Source organism: Triticum dicoccoides, chromosome 2B (assembly GCF_002162155.2).
Source record: "Triticum dicoccoides isolate Atlit2015 ecotype Zavitan chromosome 2B, WEW_v2.0, whole genome shotgun sequence".
In the NCBI taxonomy this organism is placed as follows: domain Eukaryota; kingdom Viridiplantae; phylum Streptophyta; class Magnoliopsida; order Poales; family Poaceae; genus Triticum; species Triticum dicoccoides.
Window position 1 is genome coordinate 755,814,252 of NC_041383.1, and position 23,218 is coordinate 755,837,469.

Genomic DNA, 23,218 nt, shown 5'->3' on the forward strand with positions numbered 1-23,218 from the left:
AACTTTTGCACTCACGAGATTAGCTGCCATTTTTTTTACCGGAGAGAGACTTTAGGTTGATTCTTTTTGCAGATGACTAATAGACCAATTCCTCAGGTCCGCCAATTTATTTCAGAATGTTTGGAGTTACATAAGTATTCGAATGATATAGATTACTACAGACTATTCTGTTTCTGACAGATTCTGTTTTCTAGGTGTTGTTTGCTTATTTTGATGAACCTATGAGTAATATCGGAGGGTATGAAGCATAGAGAAGTTGGAATACAGTAGATATTACACCAATATGAATTTATAATGAGGTCAAAACATTACCTAAGTGGTGAATTATTTTCTTATACTAACGAAGCTTACGGTTTTCTGTTGAGTTTTGTGTTGTGAACTTTTCAAGTTTTGGGTAAAGATTCGATGGACTATGGAATAATGAGTGGCAAGAGCCTAACCTTGGGGATGCCCAAGGCACCCCAAGGTAATATTCAAGGACAACCAAAAGCCTAAGCTTGGGGATGCCCTGGATGGCATCCCCTCTTTCGTCTTCGTTCATCGGTAACTTTACATGGAGCTATATTTTTATTCACCACATGATATGTGTTTTGCTTGGAGTGTCTTGTATGATATGAGTATTTGATTTTTAGTTTACCACAATCAGCCTTGCTATACACACCTTATGGGAGAGACACACATGATTCGGAAATTATTCGACTACTCATTGATCTTCACTTATATCTTTTGAGCTAGATAATTTTGCTCTAGTACTTCACTTATATATTTTTAGAGCAAGGCGGTGGTTTTATTTTGTAGAAATTATTGATCTCTCATGATTCACTTATATTATTTTGAGAGTCTTTTAGAACAGCATGTTATTTGCTTTGGTTATAAAATTTGTCCTGATATGATGGGCATCCAAGTTGGGTATAATAAAAACTATCATAGAAAGTGCATTGAATACCATGAGAAATTTGATGCTTGATAATTGTTTTGACATATGAAGGTGGTAATGTTAGAGTAATGATAGTTGGGTAATTATGAAATTGAGAAATGCTTGTGTTAAAGTTGGCAAGTCCCATAGCATGCACGTATGGTGAAAGTTGTGTAACAAATTTGTAGCATGGGATGCTCTTTTGATTGCCTTCCTTATGAGTGGAGGTCGGGATCGCGCGATGGTTAACTCCTACCAACCCTTCCCCTAGGAGCATGCTTAGTAGTACTTTGCTTAGAGGGCTAATAAACTTTTGCAATAAGTATATGAGTTCTTATGACTAATGTGAGTCCATGGATTATACGCACTCTTACCCTTCCGTCATTGCTAGCCTCTAAGGTACTATGCATTGCACTTTCTCACCTTGAGAGTTGGTGCAAACTTCGCCGGTGCATCCAAACCCCGTGATATGATACACTCTATCACACATAAACCTCCTTATATCTTCCTCAAAACATCCACCATACCTACCTATTATGGCAGTTCCATAGCCATTCCCAGATATATTGCCATGCAACTTTCCACCGTTTCATTTGTTATGACATGTTTCATCATTGTCATATTGCCTTGCATGATCATGTAGTTGACATCGTATTTGTGGCAAAGCCACCATGCATAATTTTTCATACATGTCATTCTTGATTCATTGCCCATCACGGTACACTGCCGGAGGCACTCATATAGAGTCATATTTTGTTCTAGTATCGAGTTGTAATCCATGAGTTGTAAGTAAATAGAAGTGTGATGATAATCATTATTAGAGCATTGTCCCTTGAAAAAAAAGAAAAAGGCCAAATAAAAAAAGGAAGGCCCAAAAAAAAGAGGGGGACAATGTTACTATCTTTTTCCACACTTGTGCTTCAAAGTAGCACCATGATCTTCATGATAGAGAGTCTCCTATGTTGTCACATTCATATACTAGTGGGAATTTTTCATTATAGAACTTGGCTTGTATATTCCAACAATGGACTTCCTCAAAGTGCCCTAGGTCTTCATGAGCAAGCAAGTTGGATGCATATCCACTTAGTTTCTTTTGTTGAGCTTTCATACATTTATAGCTCTAGTGCATCTGTTGCATGGCAATCTCTACTCCTCATGTTGACATCAATTGATGGGCATCTCCATAGCCCGTTGATTAGCCTCGTCAATGTGAGACTTTCTATTTTTTTTGTTTCTTCTCCGCACAACCTCCATCATCATATTCTATTCCACCCATAGTGATATATCCATGGCTTACGCTCATGTATTGCGTGAGAGTGGAAAAAAAGCTTAAGCGCGTTAAAAAGTATGAACCAATTGCTTGGCTGAAACCGGGTTTGTGCACGATGGGAGTATTTTGTGTGACGAAAATTAAACATATCCTATGATTTTGTAGGGATAAGCTTTCTTTGGCCATGTTATTTTGATAAGACATGATTTCTTGTTAGTATGCTTGAAGCATTATTATTTTTTTGTTAATATGAACTTTTATCTTGAATCATTTGGATCTGAACATTGATGTCACAATAAATAAGATTACATTGAGAAATATGCTAGGTAGCATTCCACATCAAAAATTCTGTTTTTATCATTTACCTACTCGAGGACGAGCAGGAATTAAGCTTGGGGATGCTTGATATGTCTCCAACGTATCTATAATTTTTAATTGTTCCATGCTATTATATTACCCGTTTTGGATGATTATGGGCTTTATTATACACTTTTATATTATTTTTGGGACTAACCTATTAACCGGAGGCCCGGCTCAAATTGCTGTTTTTTTGCCTATTTAAGTGTTTCGAAGAAAATGAATATCAAACGGAGTCCGAACGGAATGAAACCTTCGGGGGAGTTATTTTTGGAATGGAAGCAATCTAGGAGACTTTGAGTAGACGTCAGGGAAGCTTCGAGGTGGCCATGAGGGTCCAGGGCGCGCCCTACCCCCCTGGGCATGCCCCCACCCTTTTGGGCCCCTTGTGGCTCCCCTGACCGACTTCTTTTGCCTATATATATCCATATACCCCGAAAACATCCAGGAGCACCATAGATCGGGAGTTCCGCCCCGCAAGCCTCTGTAGCCACCAAATACCAATCGGGACCCTATTCCGGCACCCTGACGGAGGGGGGACCTTTCACCGGTGGTCATCTTCATTATCCCGGTGCTCTCCATGACGAGGAGGGAGTAGTTCACCCTCGGGGCTGAGGGTATGTACCAGTAGCTATGTGTTTGAGCTCTCTCTCTCTCTCTTGCGCGCGTTCTTGAGGTCATACGATCTTGATGTATCGCGAGCTATTATAGTTGCATCTTGTGATGTTTCTCCCCCTCTACTCTCTTGTAATGGATTGAGTTTTCCCTTTGAAGTTAACTTATCGGATTGAGTCTTTAAGGATTTGAGAACACTTGATGTATGTCTTGCATGTGCTTATCTGTGGTGACAATGGGATATCACGTGATTAACTTGATGTATGTTTTGATGATCAACTTGCGGGTTCAGTGACCTTGTGAACTTATGCATAGGGGTTGGCACACTTTTTTGTCTTGACTCTCCGGTAGAAACTTTGGGGCACTCTTTGAAGTACTTTGTGTTGGTTGAATAGATGAATCTGAGATTGTGTGATGCATATCGTATAATTATACCCACGGATACTTGAGGTGACATTCGAGTATCTAGGTGACATTAGGGTTTTGGTTGATTTGTGTCTTAATGTGTTATTCTAGTACGAACTCTATGATAGATTGAACGGGAAGAATATCTTCATGTTATTTTACTACGGACTCTTGAATAGATCGATCAGAAAGGATAACTTTGTGGTGGTTTCGTACCCTACAATAATCTCTTCGTTTGTTCTCTACTATTAGTGACTTTGGAGTGACTCTTTGTTGCGTGTTGAGGGATAGTTATATGGTCCAATTGTGTTATTATTGTTGAGAGAACTTGCACTAGTGAAAGAATGAACCCTAGGCCTTGTTTCCTAGCATTGCAATATCGTTTACGCTCACTTTTATTATTAGTTACCTTGTTGTTTTTATAATTTCAGATTACAAAAACCTATATCTATCATCCATATTGCACTTGTATCACCATCTCTTCGCCGAACTAGTGCACCTATACAATTTACCATTGTATTGGGTGTGTTGGGGACACAAGAGACTCTTTGTTATTTGGTTGCAGGGTTGTTTGAGAGAGACCATCTTCATCCTACGCCTCCCACGGATTGATAAACCTTAGGTCATCCACTTGAGGGAAATTTGCTACTGTCCTACAAACCTCTGCACTTGGAGGCTCAACAATGTCTACAAGGAGAAGGTTGCGTAGTAGACATCAGTGAACAAGTACACCTCACTCAGTGTTGGGACTTTTCGGTTTTCAAGGCACATGCCACATCAAAATTGTGAAATTGGCTATTCAAACATCACACAACACCTCTTTCGGCCACATGCATGTAGGCGGTTGTTATCCTAGCTAGGACACTCACGTGTGACGCTTCCATCTGTGGGCCCAAGAGGCCATCGTTGATGCATGCATTACTTTGACCTACATGGGGAGAGGTTAATTAATTTCACCATCGATGAGGATTCTTTTTTTTTGTATTACGGTAGGAGCATATAGTATGCGTCAAAGAGGGGGGAGGGGACCATCATATGTAGTACGCTTCATGAACCTCGCTCTGTGTGGGTGCATGGTTTACGGTTTTTGAGGCATGTGGCATATCAAAGTTGTGCATTTTGGGTATTCAACAAATGTTTGGCCGACATGCAAAGCGATGGTGGTTCTCCTCTCACACCCACTTAAGCGGTTATTAGCGATATCAATGCTTTCCATCTGTGGTCCCGCTTGGTTCATCACTACTTTTTGCCTAACAACGAGAGAGGTTAATTTGACTTAGCAGGGGATTATTTTTTGCTTGTAATACGGTATATATATATATAGAGAGAGAGAGACAGAGAGAGAGGTCATGCTCTGGGATGACATGCATGATACAGTTTGAGCACACAGACATGCATGTGTATGCATGAATCCCTCCCATCGAGTCAAAGTGGCTAGTACAACGACATGTCATGAACCGATCTCGCTCTGTGTGGGGAGTGTACGATTTTTGACGCACGCGCCACATCAATGTTGTGAAATGGTATTCAAACATGCATGCATGCATCACCTCCATACATATGCATGTAGTGGTTGTCTTCGAAGAGTACACTCCCTCGCGTGGTTATCGGTGACAAGGCTATATATTCGTGGGCCCGCGTGGACATCCATGATCACCTTGACCGACAACAAGATAGGTTACCATGGCAGATTCTTCATTTGGTTCGTGTTATCGTAGTATAGGTCATGGTGAGATTCGGACCTAATTAAGTTTGAGCACATATACTATGCACACATGCATGCATGAATCCCCGTCGTTGGCTTGAAGTGTGGTGTAACATACATATGCATCGTCAACCTAACCATCACTCAGTGTGGGGATTTCTAGTTTGAAATCACGGTGTTGTGTACTCAAAAACACACCTCTCCATACATATGTTTGGGCCACACGCATGCAGTGGTTGTCTTCGGGGACTAGCTACTTGCGTGATTATTGGCGAGCTAGCCTATCTCCGGGGCCGCATGGACGAGCATCACTTTGACCAACAACAAGAGAGAGGTTGTACGACCAAGGTGGATTATTCTTGGTCCGTTTTACGGTCAATATTGGTGAGATGCCTCTCTGGCCCACCGACTGAAAGTGTGTGGGGGCTGCTACTTTGCACTTTGCTAGGTGAACCTCGGTTAGGGGGGCATGCATTCATAGCTTAGGATTCCCTTCATGCCTACACGAGGGGGTGCTAGCTACTTCGCACTTTGCTAGGTGAACCACGGTTGGAGGGGCATCCATTCATAGCTTAGGATTCCCTTCGTGCCGACATAAGGGAGGGGGGCTGCTAGCTACTTCACACTTTGCTAGGTGAACCTTATTTGGGGGGAGGGCATGCATTCATAGCTTAGGATTCCCTTCGTGCCGACACGAGCGGGGGAAAGCAATACCGTGCGCTTTGCGAGATAGGTGCGACATCGAAGTTGCATTTGGTATTTGAAAATCAAACCACCCTTTTTCATACATAAATTTGGTCCACATGCAAGTGTGTTTGTGTTCTGACCCTCTCCTGTGTCATTTTTCATCAAATTTTTGAACATTAGACAAGTCGGATGACACAACAGACACGGTTCACTCAAACTAACCATGTGCCATGCCGGTGCCCCTGTCACGCACACATCCGCACAGTACATTGGGATCCACGAGGCTTCCCCTCTCAAAAATATCTATCCGCCTGCAGCTTTTTTCTGTTTGATAACACACGGTTATTGTGTTTCGACCGTGTGGGATATTTCTTGTTCCCAATCCCGCCTGCATCCCTAGAAAATATCTGCCCGCCTCGAGGGTTTTTCTGTTTCATAACACACGGTTGTTATCTCCGGACCGTGTGGGATGTTTCTTGTTTCCAATCCCGCCTGCATCCCTAGAAAATATCTGCCCGCCTCGAGGGTTTTTCTGTTCCATAACATACGATTGCTATCTCCGGACCATGTGCAATGTTTTTTGTTCCCAATTCCGCATGCATCCCTAGAAAATATCTGCCCGCCCCAAGGGTTTTTCTATTTCATGACACACGGTTGTTATCTCCGGACCATGTGTGATGCACCATCAGCAAAATTTTCAATAGCCCCGGCATTTTACTCATGCATAGTAAAATTTTCAGTACCCATGTCATTTCCTCAAACACCCCCCTCCAAACACACACACACACACACCAAAATCTCCTCGGGCGCGCGTCCACACACACACCCTCCCTCCCTCGCTCGAAACCCTAGCAAGGTCCCCGCCGCCACCACAAGGCCTCCACTGTCAACATCTGCCGGTTTGCCCGTGCAGCTTACCCACCGATTTCCATACCCAAGCCGCTCTGAGTTTCATAGATGACGTCTGCCAAACACCCCCTTTCCCATAGATCCCCATCCCCATCCCCATCCCCACTCCAGAGCGTCGTAGCCTAAGCCCGGCTATGACATCGAGGTCGTCAACAGTGAAGGCCTGAGGCGGGCTATGTCACAGGTTAAGTGGCCCACCCCAACCCCTCTGGTTCAACCGCCGTCGATCTCATCCACGGCCCCGCTGCTGATCTCCTCTGGCTCGCTATTAAGAATTTGCCATCCTACATCGCCATCGAGCCCCCTTTTGTCATTTCTGAAGGACATGTTCTGTGACGCTGGGTTGGTATCCACAGCTTCCAAGTCAGACCTCATCAACGACAACCACGAGGAGGGCACCCTCTTTGACTCTTCCAAGGGAAAAGAGCCGATCTGCTCTTCCAAGGGGAAAGAGCCCGTCTGCGACATCAGGGAGGGAACCCTACAGTCGTGCTCTTCCAAGGGGAAGGAGCCCATCTGTGACAACATGTCGCGCATCCAGGGTCCGTGCTCTTCCCACAGGAACGAGCCCATCCGTGATAAGTGAGGAAACCCATGATTTGTTTTGTCATGCCTCTTCATAGGGGGGAACCCATGATTTGTTTTGTCGAGTCCCTTTTGTAGTGTAGTGAGAATATGTCCAATTTTAATTGATATATCTGGTTGTTTGCAGTATGCCTTGTTTATTTCAGTTGTTCACAATGTGATGCTCTATATGTACAACTATTTACTGTGCAGTACATTTCATCAATCCAGTTTTAAACATACCGATAGGAATGCATATATTTGCTTGCTGTTAAGCCTGTTATAGCTAGCATATGCCTCTTTTAAAGTTTGTTGATTGTTCTGTTGTTTGTAGTTAGCATATGTCCAGTTTGAAATGCTATCTTTTGTTGTTCGTAGTATGCCTTGTTTATTCCATTTATTCACAACGTGGCGTTCTATATGTGCAAGTATGAACTGTGCAGTTCAATTTCATCAGTACCAGTTTCAACAATACCACTATGAATGACTACATTTGGTTGTTGCATCTTGTAGTTAACACTCCTTTCCATTTTTATTTAACAATAACCAGTGTACTTAGACCGGCACAATACCGGTTTGAATGACCATGTTTGCTTGTTGTTAAATGTTAGGCCTATTGCCGTTAACACACCTTTCCACTTGTTTTGCTTTACTAGTGTGCTTAAACCTGCACACTGAAGCTATCTTTTGGTGATTATTTTGTCTGCCAGGGATAATTTTTGTTGATGTTTAGCCTGTTGTGCTTAACATGCTTCTAGATTTACCTACACATGACAATTTTGGGAACGACTGTTGTTTTCCATCGAGGTTAGTTTCATCCCATGGCTTATATATGCTCATTGTTTAGGATATCGGTAGCTGGTACCATATAGACAGGGGGCTGATGAGGGACTAATCGGTGAATCAGACTTTTAACTAAATATATCTGCAACCCATTTATCGGTAGGTTAAATAGGGCCATATGTAATATATATGAGGCTACATAGCAACATGCACTGTACTTAATGTCTAAATATGCAATCCTAGGCTACATAGCAACAAGGAAGAGTGTTACCTTAATGTTTTGATGATGTCTATATATACGTAGAAGAGCAGCAGCAACAACAACAACAACAGAATCCTGTTTGGATACTCAACTTAGCTAGAGGTTAGAGTTAGTTTCTAGCTCATGACTAACCTTGAACTAACTCCGTCCAAAGAGGTGTTTGGACGACAGGTTTAGATTGACAATAAATGCACTAGGAGAACTAGCTCCAATTAGCACCTCTTGGGTTGAAGGATAGTTTTTTTGGGTGGGTTATAGATGCAACTAGATCAAACTAGCCCTCATGTTTAGATATACTTTAGGGCTATTTGAGCCCGAACTAGCTCAAACTAACTCTAACCCATGGATACATCAGTAGTTAATCAGCCGATAAGTTGTAAGAATGCAATAAACTCCTTCTGGTCCATAATATAAGATGTTAATTCATCTAATATGTGAGTATATTGGATGTTATAAGATATTATAAAAGAGTGTTGTACTACATTATTGTGCAATTGGTGTTTAGCTTCTAATATTAACTTGGTGCTTTTAGGTACATATGTCATTGGTAAAGATCCGCTGTCTACTACTCAACCTTGTTCTTGTAGACGTTGTTGGGCCTCCAAGTGCAGAGATTTGAAGGACAGTAGAAAATTTCCCTCAAGTGGATGACCTAAGGTTTATCAATCCGTGGGAGGCGTAGGATGAAGATGGTCTCTCTCAAACAACCCTGCAACCAAATAACAAAGAGTCTCTTGTGTCCCCAACACACCCAATACAATGGTAAATTGTATAGGTGCACTAGTTCGGCGAAAATATGGTGATACAAGTGCAATATGGATGGTAGATATAGGTTTTTATAATCTGAAAATATAAAAACAGCAAGGTAACAAGTGGTAAAAGTGAGCGAAAACGGTATTGCAATGCTTCGAAACAAGGCCTAGTGTTCATACTTTCACTAGTGCAAGTTCTCTCAACAATGATGACATAATTGGATCACATAACAATCCCTCAACATGCAACAAAGAGTCACTCCAAAGTCACTAATAGCGGAGAACAAACGAAGAGATTATTGTAGGGTATGAAACCACCTCAAAGTTATTCTTTTCGATCAATCCGTTGGGCTATTCCTATAACTGTCACAAATAGCCCTAGAGTTCATAGTAAAATAACACCTTAAGATGCACATCAACCAAAACCCTAATGTCACCTAGGTACTCCAATGTCACCTCAAGTATCCGTGGGTATGATTATACGATATGCATCACACAATCTCAGATTCATCTACTCAAACCAACACAAAGAACTTCATAGAGTGCCCCAAAGTTTCTACCAGAGAGTCAAGACGAAAATGTGTGCCAACCCCTATGCATAGATTCCCAAGGTCACGGAACCCACAAGTTGATCACCAAAACATACATCAAGTGAATCAATAGAATACCCCATTGTCACCACGGGTATCCCACACAAGACATACATCAAGTGTTCTCAAATCTTTAAAGACTCAATCCGATAAGATAACTTCAAAGGGAAAACTCAATCCATTACAAGAGATAGAGGGGGAGAAACATCATATGATCCAACTATAATAGCAAAGCTCGCGGTACATCAAGATCGTGCCAAATCAAGAACACGAGAGAGAGAGAGAGAGAGAGAGAGAGAGAGAGAGAGAGATCAAACACATTGCTACTGGTACATACCCTCAGCCCCGAGGGTGAACTACTCCCTCCTTGTCATGGAGAGCGCCGGGATGATGAAGATGGACAACGGTGATGATTCCCCCCTCCTCGGGCAGGGTGCGAAAACAGGGTCCCGATTGGTTTTTGGTGGCTATGGAGGCTTGCAGCGGTGGAACTCCCGATCTAGATTTCTTTTCGGGGGTTTCTGTATTTATAGGAATTTTTGGCGTCGGTCTCATGTCAGGGGGTCTCCGAGTCATCCATGAGGTAGGGGGCATCCCCAGGGGGGTAGGGCGCGCCCTCCACCCTCGTGGATGGCTTGGGACTCTTCTGGCCCAACTCTTTTACTTCGGGGGCATCTTTTGGTCCAGAAAAAATTCACAAAAATTGGCAGGTCAATTGGACTCTGTTTGGTATACCTTTTTTGTAAAACTCAAAAACAAGTAAAAAAATAGAAACTGGCACTGGGCTCTAGGTTAATAGGTTAGTCGCAAAAATCATATAAAATAGCATAAATGCATATAAAACATCCAAGATTGATAATATAATAGCATGGAACAATCAAAAATTATAGATACGTTGGAGACATATCATTCGACCCTTTCTGCGTATGGGGAAATGAGATATCGATGAACCATCATCAAGTGAGGAAGCTGATAAAGATTGTTAGTAAAATGGGTCAAAATATGGTAACTAACTATTTGTTTACACTTTATCCAATACAACAGCGAACTACGGGATGGTAAGTAAGAACTCTACAGCCTTCTTTTTACTGCCCATAATGAGTTGTGTTAGATGACAATGTCTGAATCTTTTTTCCTTTGCAGTGGTTCCCAAAGCAGTTTACTCAAGATTACCTCTCAAACTACATGATTGGTGGGCATGCAAAGCTTAAAGTATTTCTACCAGTACACGATGATTATCTAGATGTTTTCATGAAGACCGTGAAGGATGGGCGGTCGGCCATCACGAGGGGTTGGACTAGAGTCGTGTGTGCCTTCTGTATGGAGGAGGGCACAATATGGGCATTCCGCTTCACCTTGTTCAGCAACCAAAATGTATTTCGCCTCTTTATTTACCCTCTTTAATAGTACAAGTATACAACTATGTTTCATCATTCTTTATTTGGTTCTTATGTAATTCTTGATATGTAACTATGAATCGAATAATGCATTGGTTGTTTGAACCCGATGGATATGAATAAAGCTATAGCATACATTCAAATTCAAATTCGGTACAATTTGAAATAGCAGAAATTAAATTACGGTGAAATTAAGCTCTCCAGGTCATTACATCACACACGGTTGGTAAAACACAAACATTTGCGATATACACCATAATCCGAGACGGTTCACAGAGAGGAGACATGTGAAAGCGTGCACATAGTTGCCATTTGCAAAGCGTGTGCGATGTCAGACAATATCACAAACAGTGCGGGCAAACTAAACATTTGTGATAGTTGCCTTATCGTACACGGTTCGCAACCATGAATTGTTTCTGATGAAGTATGCATCGTAAACGTTCCACCACAAAATAGCGTGTGCGATAGTTGTCATGTACGACGATGTTACGACGGTCCGACATTTTGTAATCCTATCCGACACTCATATGACGATTAGCTAATCTTCTTAATTAGTTATCACATACGGTTTGGGAAAAGGGAACGTGTGTGATTGTATGCTTATCATACACATTCTATGATAGTGAACCGTTTGTGATGGGCCGCGCATCATAAATGTAGCACCACATAATACCGACTGCGATGGCAATGCAAGAACAAACGAGTAGGAGTATTGTATATGCATCTTGGCTCCCTATCCCCGACGGTTTCTGGTTCGTGTGGGAAGGACCCCCCTATTGCCCACACTCACTTGGCGACGGTTCCAAATGCCGTCACGGAAAGGGGTTAAAAACCGTTTGTATAGCATCGACACGTACCAGTGTACGCATCAAAACCACAACGGTGATTTATCAAGTTTGTTGTTTTAATCTTCAACAAGGACCGGCCGCAGTCAAATTCGATTCAACTAAAGTTGGAGAAACAGACACCCGCCATCCACCTTTATGCAAAACTAGCTGCATGTCTGTCGGTGGAACCGGTCTCATGAACGTGGTCATGTAAGTTTGGTCCGGGTCGCCTCATCCAACAATACCGCCGAATCCAAATAATACATTGGTGGTAAGCAGTATGACAATCACCGCCAATAACTCTTTGTGTTCTACTCGTGCATATCATCTACGCATAGACCTGGCTCTGATGCCACTGTTGGGGAACGTATCATGCAATTTCAAAAAATTCCTACACTCATGCAAGATCTATCTAGGAGATGCATAGCAATGAGAGGGGAGAGTATGTCCACATACCCTCATAGACCGAAAGTGGAAGCGTTTAACAACGTGGTTGATGTAGTCGAACTTCTTCTCGTTCCGACCGATAAAGCACCGAACGTACGACACCTACTAGTTCTACACACGTTCAGCTCGATGATGTCCCTCGAACTCTTGATCCAGCAAAATGTCGAGGGAGAGTTTCGTCAGCACAACGGCGTGGTGACGGTGATGGTGAAGTGATTCGTGCAGAGCTTCGCCTAAGCACTACGACAATATGACCGGGGGCGTAAACTGTGGAGGGGGGCACCGACAAACAATCATTATTGTGTGTTCAAGCAGTGCCACCCTCATATATATAGGTTGGGGGAAGGAGCGGCAGCCAAGGGGGCACCCCAAGTAGGAGGAATCCTACTTGGGAACTTCCCAATTCGGCCTCCCCACTTCCATATTCATCCGAAGGGGAAAGAAAGGAGGGAGGAGAGAAGGAAGGGGGAGGCCGAATTGCTCCCCTTCCTTTCTTTGTTCCCTCTTTCCTTCCCCCATATTTTGGCCTACATGCGGCGCACCAGCCCCCTAGGGGCTAGTATGTCCCCTTCTTGGCCTATTAGGCCCATGTAGTTGCCGGGGGGATGCCCGGAACCCCTTCCGATGACCCGATATGTACTCGGTACCCCCGGAACACTTCCGTATCCGAATATTATGATCGAATATATGAATCTTTACCTCTCGGCCATTTCGAGATTCCTCGTCATGTCTGTGATCTCATCCGGGACTCCAAACAACATTCGGTCACCAAATCACATAACTCATACAATACAAAATCGTCATCGAGCTAAGCATGCGGACCCTACGGGTTTGAGAACTATGTAGACATGATTGAGACACCTCTCTGGTCAATAACGAACAGCAGAACCTGGATGGTCATATTGGTTCCCACATATTCTACAAATATCTTTATCGGTTGTACTGTAATGACAACATACGTTATTCCCTTTGTCATCGGTATGGTACTTGCCCGAGATTTGATCATCGGTATCTTCATACCTAGTTCAATATCGTTATCGGCAAGTCTCTTTACTCATTCTGTAATACATCATCCCGTAACTAACTCATTAGTCACATTGGTTGCAAGTCTTATCACGATGTGTACTACCAAGAGGGCCCAGAGATACCTCTCTGATACTCGGAGTGACAAATCCTAATCTTGATCTATGACACCCAACAAACACCTTCGGAGATACCTGTAGAGCATCTTTATAATCACCCAGTTACGTTGTAACGTTTGATAGAACACAAGGTATTCCTCCGGTATCCAGGAGTTGCATAATCTCATAACCGAAGGAATATGTATTTGACATGAAGAAAGAAATAGCAATAAAACTGAACGATCAATATGCTAAGCTAATGGATGGGTCTTGTCCATCAGATCACTCTCCTAATGATGTGATCCCGTTCATCAAATGACAACACATGTCTATGGTTAGGAAACTTAACCATCTTTGATCAACGACCTAGTCTAGTAGGGGCTTACTAGGGACATGGTGTTTTGTCTATGTATCCACACATGTATCAAGTTTCCGGTTAATACAATTCTAGCATGAATAATAAACATTTATCATGATATAAGGAAATATAAAATAACAACTTTATTATTGCCTCTAGGGCATATTTCCTTCAGTATGAGCCATAGTAAAGTTGGAATACAGTAGATATAATGCAAAAATAAAACAAGAATGTGTTTGCAACACTACTTATAGTAGTATTTGATTTCTTATGCTAACGGATCTCATGAAGGTTTTATTGATTTTTGTGTGATCGAAGTTTTCAACTTTTGGGTGAGATCGCGATGGATGAAGGAATAAGGAGAAGCAAGAGCCTAATTTTGGGGATGCCCCATGGCACCCCAAGATAATATTCAAGGGTGAACAAGCAACTAAGCTTGGGGATGCCCCGAGTGGCATCCCCTCTTTCTTCTAACAACCATCAGTATTTTACTTGTAGCTATATTTTTATTCATCACATATCATGAGTTTTCCTTGGAGCGTCTTGTATTATATGCATCTTTGCTTGTTTTGCATTTTAGTTTGTCACAAGTATCCTTGCTGGACACTCCTATTTGAGAGAGCCAAAATTATGCTATGATTTGTTAGAATTTCTCTTTATGCTTCACTTAGAATATATTTTTGAGCTATGGAATTGCTCTAGTGCTTCACTTATATCTTTTGAGAATGGTGTGCTTTAATACTTTTGAAGTAACGCTCTCATGCTTCACTTAGATTTATTTGAGGGTTAGTAATTTTTAAGAAATTCTCTCATGCTTCACTTATATTATTTGGAGAGATGAAAATTTTATGCTCACGTTCTTCACTTAAATTTGTTTGAGCTTATCAAAAGCAACATATGAAACTAGTCCCAAAGTGATAGATATTCAAGAAGGATATGATAAAAACTTTCATTAAGATCATTGGACAAAATAAACTTGATTCTTAGTAATAGTTTTGAGATATGATGATAGTGATATGTGAGTCATGTTGATGAGTAATTATGCTTTAGTAAGAATATTGGTGTTAAGGTTTGTGATTCCCTATGCAAGTACGAAAGTCAACAGTTATGCAACGAAATTACATCCTACTTGTGGTGCATTATTCGGTGTTATTTATGCTTGATGCTCGCTTATGTGATTTTTCGTTTCTTGCTTGGTTGCTTCTCTTTTTGCTAGCCTCCACTTGTACTAAGTAGAAATACTACTTGTGCATCCAAAATCCTTAAACCTAGTTTTGCCACATGACTCCACAATACCTACCTATATGCGGTATTTCCGTGCCATTCTAAGCAAATTTATATATCCCATCTGTAAATTTTCAAAATAATTTCCTTTTTGTGTGCTTGTACCGCTCATGAAGCGGCAGGGGGTGGCCCATATTTTCCATGCTAGATGTGTTATTCTAAAGATGAGTGTTTATTCACTTGTCATTGCACGAGAGTACGAAGTTATTAGGGATGCCGAGTCCCGAAATGAAAATGAAATTTACTTTATGTTGTCAAATGATAAATTCCTTGGAAAGTGGTTGTATGGAGGGCACCCATGGATACGGCTAGCCATGGATTGTGAAAGAATAGTGGAAAAAGGAATAAACTTTATTTTCTATTTGGGAACCACCTATTGATATATCTAGCATGGAAAGTGTTGGGAATTACTTGATCATTTTCGTTGGCGGGAAAAGTATGCCTCTCAAAATGTTTTTCTCGCTATTTTCGCTTTAAGCTCTGGCACCTCTAAAAATCCCTACTTCCCTCTGCGAATGGCCTTTCTATTTACTTTATGCTTTTATTTTTATTTTGAGTCTCCATCTTCTCTTATAAAGCACCAACTAAGGGGCAATATGATCATACTTGAGCATTGGATGTAGCTAATATGCGAGTTAGTTTCATGAATGGATCAATGATTGAGCATCATGGGCTAGGGATAACTTGCTTTAGTGTTGATATTTTGAAAGACATGGTTGCTTGTTGATATGCTTTAGTATTGAAATCTTCATGTCAAAACGAGACTATTGCTTTGAACCATATAAAATTCCATATGTCCATGCTACAAAAGAAAAGAATGTGATGAACATGATAGGCAACATTCCAATCAAAAAATATATTTTTATCATTTACCTACTCGAGGACCAGCAGGAATTAAGCTTGAGGATGCTGATATGTCTCCAATGTATCTATAATTTTTTACTGTTCCATGCTGTTATATTATTATTCTTGAATGTTTTACAATCATTTTATAGCAACTTTATATCATTTTTTTGGTACTAACCTATTGACATAGTGCCCAGTTCCAGTTGGTGTTTTTTGCTTGTTCTTACTTTGCAGAATATCAGTACCAAATGGAGTCCAAACACAGAAAACTTTTTGGAGAATTTTTCTGGACCATAAGACACCTGTTGGGCCAAAGAAGTACCAGAGGGGCCTCCGAGGGTAGCACAACCCACCTGGGCGCGCCTGGGGGGGTCAGGCACACGCCCTGGTGGGTTGTGCCCACCTCGGCCGCCTCCCGCACCGCCTCTTTGCTCTATAAATACCCCCAAAATCCAAAAACCCTAGGGGAGTCGACGAAACACAATTTCAGCCGCCGCAAGTTCCAGAACCACCAGATCCAATCTAGACATCATCACGGAGGGGTTCATCATCCTCATTGGTGCCTATCCGAAGATGCGTGAGTACTTCATTGTAGACCTACGGGTCCGTAGGCAGTAGCTAGATGGCTTCCTCTCTCCTTTTGATTCTCGATACAATGGTCTCTTGGAGATCTATTTGATGTAACTCTTTTTGCGGCGTGTTTATTTGGATCCTATGAACTTTGAGTTTATGATCAGATATGTTTATCCATGAAAGTTATTTGAGTTATTTTGATCTCTTATATGCATGATTACTTATAGTCTCGTATTTCCTCTTCGAATATTTGGTTTAGTTAGGCCAACTAGATCAATTTTTCTTGCAATGGGAAGAGGTGCTTTGTGATGGGTTCGGTCGTGCGATGTTCTTTCCCAGTGACAGAAGGGGCAGCAAGACACGTATTGATCATTGCCATTGAGGATAACAAGATGGGGTCTATTCCTACATGAATAGATCTTGTCTACATCATGTCATCATTCTTATTGCATTACTCTGTTTTTCCATGAAGTTAATACACTAGATGCATGTTGGATAGCGGTCGATGTGTGGAGTAATAGTAGTAGATGCAGGAAGGAGTCGGTCTGCTAATCTTGGACGTGATGCCTATATAATGATAATTGCCTGGATACTTCATAATTATTCGATGTTCTATCAATTGCGCAACAGTAATTTGTTTACCCACCGTGTGTTATTTCTTGAGAGGAGCCACTAGTGAAATCTATGGCCCCTGGGTCTATTTTCCATCATATTTTTGCATATATGCATTGTTATTTGCCTTTTCTTTTATTTTCATATCTATATTATCAAAAACCCAAAAATACCTCGCTGAGTTTTATTTGTCGTTATTTGCATCTATCAATCTATCACAATGACGCGCTAGGGGCTCCACAATGACCTCCGTCCTGCCGCGCCACTGTCTTGGTCTTCTATCACCAAAGGAGAAACCTTTGGGACTTGCTTTGGGGGCAAGTAGGCACCACTGCTCCCTTAGCACCAAAAGGAAAATCGTAATGTCCCCGCAGGCTGGCACCTGCCTAGGCGACGTCACCCATGTGATGGGCGACATGGCTCCTCGGGAGGCCTCGAGTGAGAGGCGCCTCGCGAGGGAGGCCTCACGAGGCAGCTCGTCGCGATAGTAGTTTCGGTGAAGTCCTTCGTAGAAGAAGCCCCTCGCGGGGTGTGGCCCTCGCGAGGCCGCTGGCTTCGCGGCGCCTGCTAGTGGGCCACCCTCCTTAGCTGGGCTAAGGGGCCCTTCCTGGCCGTAGTCAGGTTGCCCGTGGTACCCTGGTTCCCACCGGGCCGACAGTTTTAGCTCAGTTGCTCAAAGTATCTTACAGCTAAGATTTGTTTCGTCGTGCAAGCCTTTCCCAGACCCAGACACAACACATGTATTAAACGGTCTGGCCTGCGGCGGATTTAGCTGTAATGGGCCTCGTGCTTTTCGACCGTATGAGTTATTTCTTGGGTTGTTCCTGTGCCTATATAAAAAATAGACCGAAAAATATAAACCATATTTTATGAATCGTAAAAATAAACGGACCGTGCCGTGCCGGCACGCAGGCAGCCTCACGGCACAGTCACACGGCCCCAGGTGTGGCACACGCCGGCACGGCCCGTCTAGCCACGTGCCGAGTACGCGCCCTAATGGGCCGCCAGGCGAGGCCCGGCCCAGTTGGCCAGGTTGTAATAACATGTGCTTTATTTACTGCCTCGTGCTCCCGCCCCCCAAAAAAAAAAGGTTTACTGCCTCGTGCTCCCGCCCCCAAAAAAAAAGGTTTACTGCCTCGTGCTCTTCCCCTTTGTTATTATAACCGCGCTCCGCCATCCACGGACACGCCAATGCTCTGCTCTCCTCTGCTCCCCTTTCGCCCCTCGCTCCCTCCCTCCCTCCTTCCCTCCGCCGGAGAGTGAGCTATGTTGGTGCGGCAGCAGAAGCCTTTGCTCTTCTACCACTCCATCCCCATCTCCATCTCCGTCCCCATCCACCACGAGCACGGCCTTTTTCCCTGCTCCTCTGCGCTCCTAGGTTAGGAGGAGGGGCTTTTCAAAGGGGCGAGCAAAAGAGAAAGTCCTTTCATACCCCAACAAGGCAACCCGCTGCTGCCTTTTTCTCGCTCCCCCCTCCCTCTCCCTCTCTCTCCTCTCCCCCTCCCTCTCCCCTGCTTTCTTGTTATCTTCAGCCCAGCCAACGAGAGCGGAGCAGAGCAGGGCAGAGGGAGGCGTAGGGGAGGACCGAAACATCGGACAGCAAGCAGGGAGGAAGGGAAGACGGCCGGCATGTGGGATCTCAATGACTCGCCGGCCGCCGAGGCGGCACACGCGCCGCTGTCCCCCTCCGTCGACGACTCCGGCGCCTCCTCGTCGTCGGCCGCCGCGGTGGTCGAGATACCCGACGACGGCGAGGACGACTCCGCTGAGGCCGTCGTCACGCGCCAGTTCTTCCCCCCGGCCGCCCCGGGCGAGGGCGCCGCCGGGAACGGCCGCGCGGCGTGGCTCCGCCTGGCCGGCGCCCCCGCGCCCGCCGTGGCCGCGGCCGCCGGAGGAGGAGGAGGAGGAGGCGGAGGCCCCGCGGCGTCGGCGGCGGCCAAGAAGAGCCGGCGCGGGCCGCGGTCGCGCAGCTCGCAGTACCGCGGCGTCACCTTCTACCGCCGGACGGGCCGGTGGGAGTCGCACATATGGTAAGTTCCCGCCGCCGCTTCTTTCCTTCCCTTTCCTTTCTTGAGAGCTTAAGGAAGGAGAAGGTGAAAGAGCGCCGCAGCAGCAGCAAAAGAAAAGAAGAGAAAAGAAGATGGGTTTGGTATTGGATTCGTCTTGTTTTGGGCATTCCATGCCTCTGCTCCTTTTGCCTTTCATAGCAACGTCCATCTCATCAAACTTATTCTCCTTCCTTCCTTCCTTCCTTCCGTGTTTCTCTCTCTTCTCCCCTCTCCTCTTCTCTTATCTTCTCCTCTCACGCTTCTCACGCTCTCCCCCCATTCTTTTGCGCAATGCAGGGATTGCGGCAAGCAGGTCTATCTGGGTAAGTTTCCTCCATCTCCAACATGTCCATACATCCGGATCGGTCGCCAATTGGCGGCCGGCCGGCGTTTTTCCGTTCCCAGTTCCTCACACTGGCTTTGCTCGGCTCGTCGCTCGCGAATTGCAGGAGGATTCGACACTGCTCATGCGGCGGCTCGGTACGATAAAGATTTCATGCCAACAGATTTGATACACTGGTACCAATCAAGCTCTGTTCTTTCCTGATTTCTTTATCATTTGTTCGCGGGCGCAGGGCGTACGATCGGGCGGCGATCAAGTTCCGCGGCATGGAGGCCGACATCAACTTCAGCCTGGAGGATTACGACGACATCAAGCAGGTGAGCCACACCCGATCAACACTACTGGTTTAGTGCTTCCTGTTTGCAGAATCTAATCGTAACCGGTGCTTGGCTTTGCAGATGGGCAACCTGACCAAGGAGGAGTTCGTCCACGTGCTCCGGCGGCAGAGCACGGGGTTCCCCCGGGGCAGCTCCAAGTACCGGGGCGTCACGCTCCACAAGTGCGGCAGGTGGGAGGCGCGGATGGGCCAGTTCCTCGGCAAGAAGTATGTACTCCTCCTCCACCACCATCACCCTCCCTCCTCCAATCCATGGCCTGAATTCCCCTGCGCCCGTCCGCTAGCCCCTGTCGTCGCACTCAAAGTGGCAGCATCTCTCTGCCGGCACGGCATGGCAGTGGCACTAATGAGACCTGTGTGCAACGCAGGTACGTCTACTTGGGGCTGTTCGATACCGAGGAGGAAGCCGCCAGGTAGTAGAAACGAACTCAAAATTATTGGGCCGTGCACTGCACCGCATAGCTTTAGCTTCGCTCCTCTGGTGCTGGGCGGCGAACTGATTGATGTGTCTCGTCTCGTGTGTCTCTGGGCGCTGTCGGGCAGGTCGTACGACCGCGCGGCCATCAAGTGCAACGGCAAGGACGCGGTGACAAACTTCGATCCCAGCACTTATGCCGAGGAGTTCGAGCCCACGGGTCAGTAGTACTAGTCCTTAATCCTGCACTGTTCATCCTCCGTGGTTTGATTTGGCAACCGTAGGATTGAGATTGATTATGCGGCGTGCGTGTCTTCCTGTTCATTCGTTCGCTGATCTTCTTGGGTGTGTGCACAATGCTCGACAGCTTCGGCCGGCGACGCCGAGCAGAACCTGGACCTGTCGCTGGGGAGCTCCGCGGGGTCCAACAAGAGGGGCAGCCTCGACGGCGGCGACGACGACGGCGCGGCCGGGCCCGACCAGCGCGTCCCCATGGCCTTCGAGCTCGACTGGCAGACGGCGGCGGCGCGGAGCACCAAGGCCAAGGTACGCGCCGCCGCAACTTTGACCCTCTGCAACAGCAGCAACTTCATAGTATAATCGGGCGTTGGAAAGCTGAAAATGGGTTAATTTACTATGCAGTTCGACCAGAGCTTGACGCATCACCAGATGCCCCCTCCGCTCCTGCAAGCCTCCCACATGCCCTTCAGTCCCAGGCATCACCAAGTGGGCACTCTTTCCCATTCAAAGTTGGAAGAATTTTTCCATCTGCTCTTGGTAGGCGCGAACTGACAGTGATTGTTTGGTGCAAACCGTGCAGTTCATGGGCAACGGTGATCCGGGGACAGCGGGAGGCCCGTCGCTGACGGTCGGCGCCGGCGGCGGGGGCGGGCACTGGCCCCTGCCTCCGCACCACCAATACCAGCCGCCGCCGCCTCCGCAGCAGCAGCAGCAGCAGCAGCAGCAGCAGAGGCTGCATGGCTGGGGCAACGTCGTCCCCGGCACGAGCTGGCAGCCGCCCCAGCCGCCGCCGCACCAGGCGGGGCCGCCGCCGAACAACGCTGCCGCCGCCGCAGCAGCAGCCGCAGCATCATCACGATTCCCACCCTACATCGCCACGCAGGCGCAGAGCTGGCTCCAGAAGAACGGGTTCCACTCGCTGGCCCGCCCCACCTAGGTACCCGGAGACCATCCGTCGAGAGCAGCCAGCGCGCGCGTCCATCCATCCATGATCCATCCATGGCGAAGGTCGACCGACAGGTGTGTGTGTGTTCCACCGAACCAGACGAAATCACGGAGGAACATCAACCATTATTACCAGCAGAACTGAGCTGAGCTGAACTGAACTGAACTGAGCTGAACTGAAACTTGATTTCTTTTTTCAGTTTCTTGTTTTTATTTCCTTTGATTGATTGGGCGAGCGAGATGGATTTGAGAGGACGGATGGCAGTCATGTAAATGCGGAGTTCCCAAGAAGACGAGAGAGATTGGTCCTAGCTACTTACTAGCTTTTCACTCGGAAGTTTCAACTCAAGTGTGTGTGTGTGTGTGTGTGGGGTGGAGTATCTTTTGGCGCTTTTGGTTCTTGGCCAAGAGCGATGACTTGGGGTGTCCACATCACAGCTCATTTTGTTTGGTCTCATGTTGCATCACTCACTTCATGACCAGATTGGTTCCGGAAATTTGCTCCGTGCACCGCCCCGGTGGTCGACAACACACTAGCTAGCCCCTCTATGAAACATCTATAAATACATATACATGGACATCCTATTCGCCTTCGGTTTCTTTTCATAAACCTTGACTTTGTTACCCCTACCCTACTGTAAAACCCTCGACAACCTCGTTGACGCCCCCCTCTAGTAAACATTGTAAATATGTACTTACTGGCATCTTGTAAAGAACTTGCATCTATTCCTCCTAGCAAAAGGATGACACGTTGTCCCAATTTTCATTTGGTTTAGAGGCGAATCTACTGTACAGGTTTTAACAGGCTTGAGCCTGCCCTCCAATCTGATCAATTAGGCCTTTACTGCTCATGATACAAGGCCCAACCCAGCAAATCGGGTGCTTTTTGGCCCATCTTAGCGCCTCCTCGCTTGTTCGAGCCTGCCCTACTATTACGTTCTAGTTTCGCTGCTGATCTGGTTGTGTGCACCCTGGGATGCAAAGGCCATTTTCACAAAGAAAAAAAATCACGCTTTCATTCTCTTTTCTTTTTGTTGGGGATGAGAGGGCTAGTCTTTCATTTTCACACCAAAAAAAAAAGAATGAGAATCCAAATCCTCAACAACTAGTACTACTATACTAGTACTTTAAAACATCATTTATTAAAACAGGTGAAAAAAAGAAGAAAACCTCATTTCCTTCACACTTCTATACCCTTGGAGAGGCTTTAAAATGTGGCGCCTAGCTAGGCCTACGCGCACGCCGAAAGAGGAGGTCTCATGTAGTGGTGTGCGTAGCGTTTTGCTAGAGGGAGAGGATTCCTTGTTTCTAATTCGGGCATTGCAATAATTGAAGCGCGGAGTGGAGTGAGCGATTGAGGGGTGGTGGGGGCCCATCCCCGGAGATGCATGCAACCGGGCGGGCGCTCGCTCGTACGTAGTACTCCTGCGACGGGGGCCCGTTGGTTGCGGAAAAGTGGGCTGGGCCAGGAACCACTGACGGGACGCCAAAGCCGGTCCGATTCGTGTAACCCGGCTGGCGGCTTTGGGCATGGGCTAATGTGGACCGCCCCGACGCCGTGTCGCTCTCCCCGCACCTCCCGCCCGAATCATCATCGTCGCCATCATCAT

At 45.5% G+C, this 23,218-nt stretch overlaps 1 protein-coding gene across 1 annotated transcript; it reads left to right on the plus strand.

Moving 5' to 3' along the window:
* Positions 1 to 18,480: 18,480 nt before the first annotated feature.
* Positions 18,481 to 22,105, plus strand: LOC119366078 (APETALA2-like protein 5). Its single transcript, XM_037631742.1, has 10 exons — positions 18,481 to 19,310; positions 19,626 to 19,651; positions 19,778 to 19,808; positions 19,904 to 19,988; positions 20,070 to 20,215; positions 20,377 to 20,421; positions 20,552 to 20,643; positions 20,791 to 20,969; positions 21,066 to 21,149; positions 21,244 to 22,105. The coding sequence occupies exons 1-10, from the start codon at positions 18,910 to 18,912 to the stop codon at positions 21,598 to 21,600; spliced, it is 1,446 nt and encodes a 481-aa protein (XP_037487639.1). The 5' UTR covers positions 18,481 to 18,909; the 3' UTR covers positions 21,601 to 22,105.
* The last annotated feature ends 1,113 nt before the right edge of the window (positions 22,106 to 23,218 follow it).

Excerpts from the sequence above, each read along its gene's own strand:
- LOC119366078 (XM_037631742.1), top strand. The coding sequence starts at position 18,910 with ATGTGGGATCTCAATGACTCGCCGGCCGCCGAGGCGGCACACGCGCCG. Across the intron at positions 19,652-19,777 it reads CGGCAAGCAGGTCTATCTGG|GAGGATTCGACACTGCTCAT; the intron begins GTAAGTTTCCTC and ends CGCGAATTGCAG. Across the intron at positions 19,809-19,903 it reads ACTGCTCATGCGGCGGCTCG|GGCGTACGATCGGGCGGCGA; the intron begins GTACGATAAAGA and ends TCGCGGGCGCAG.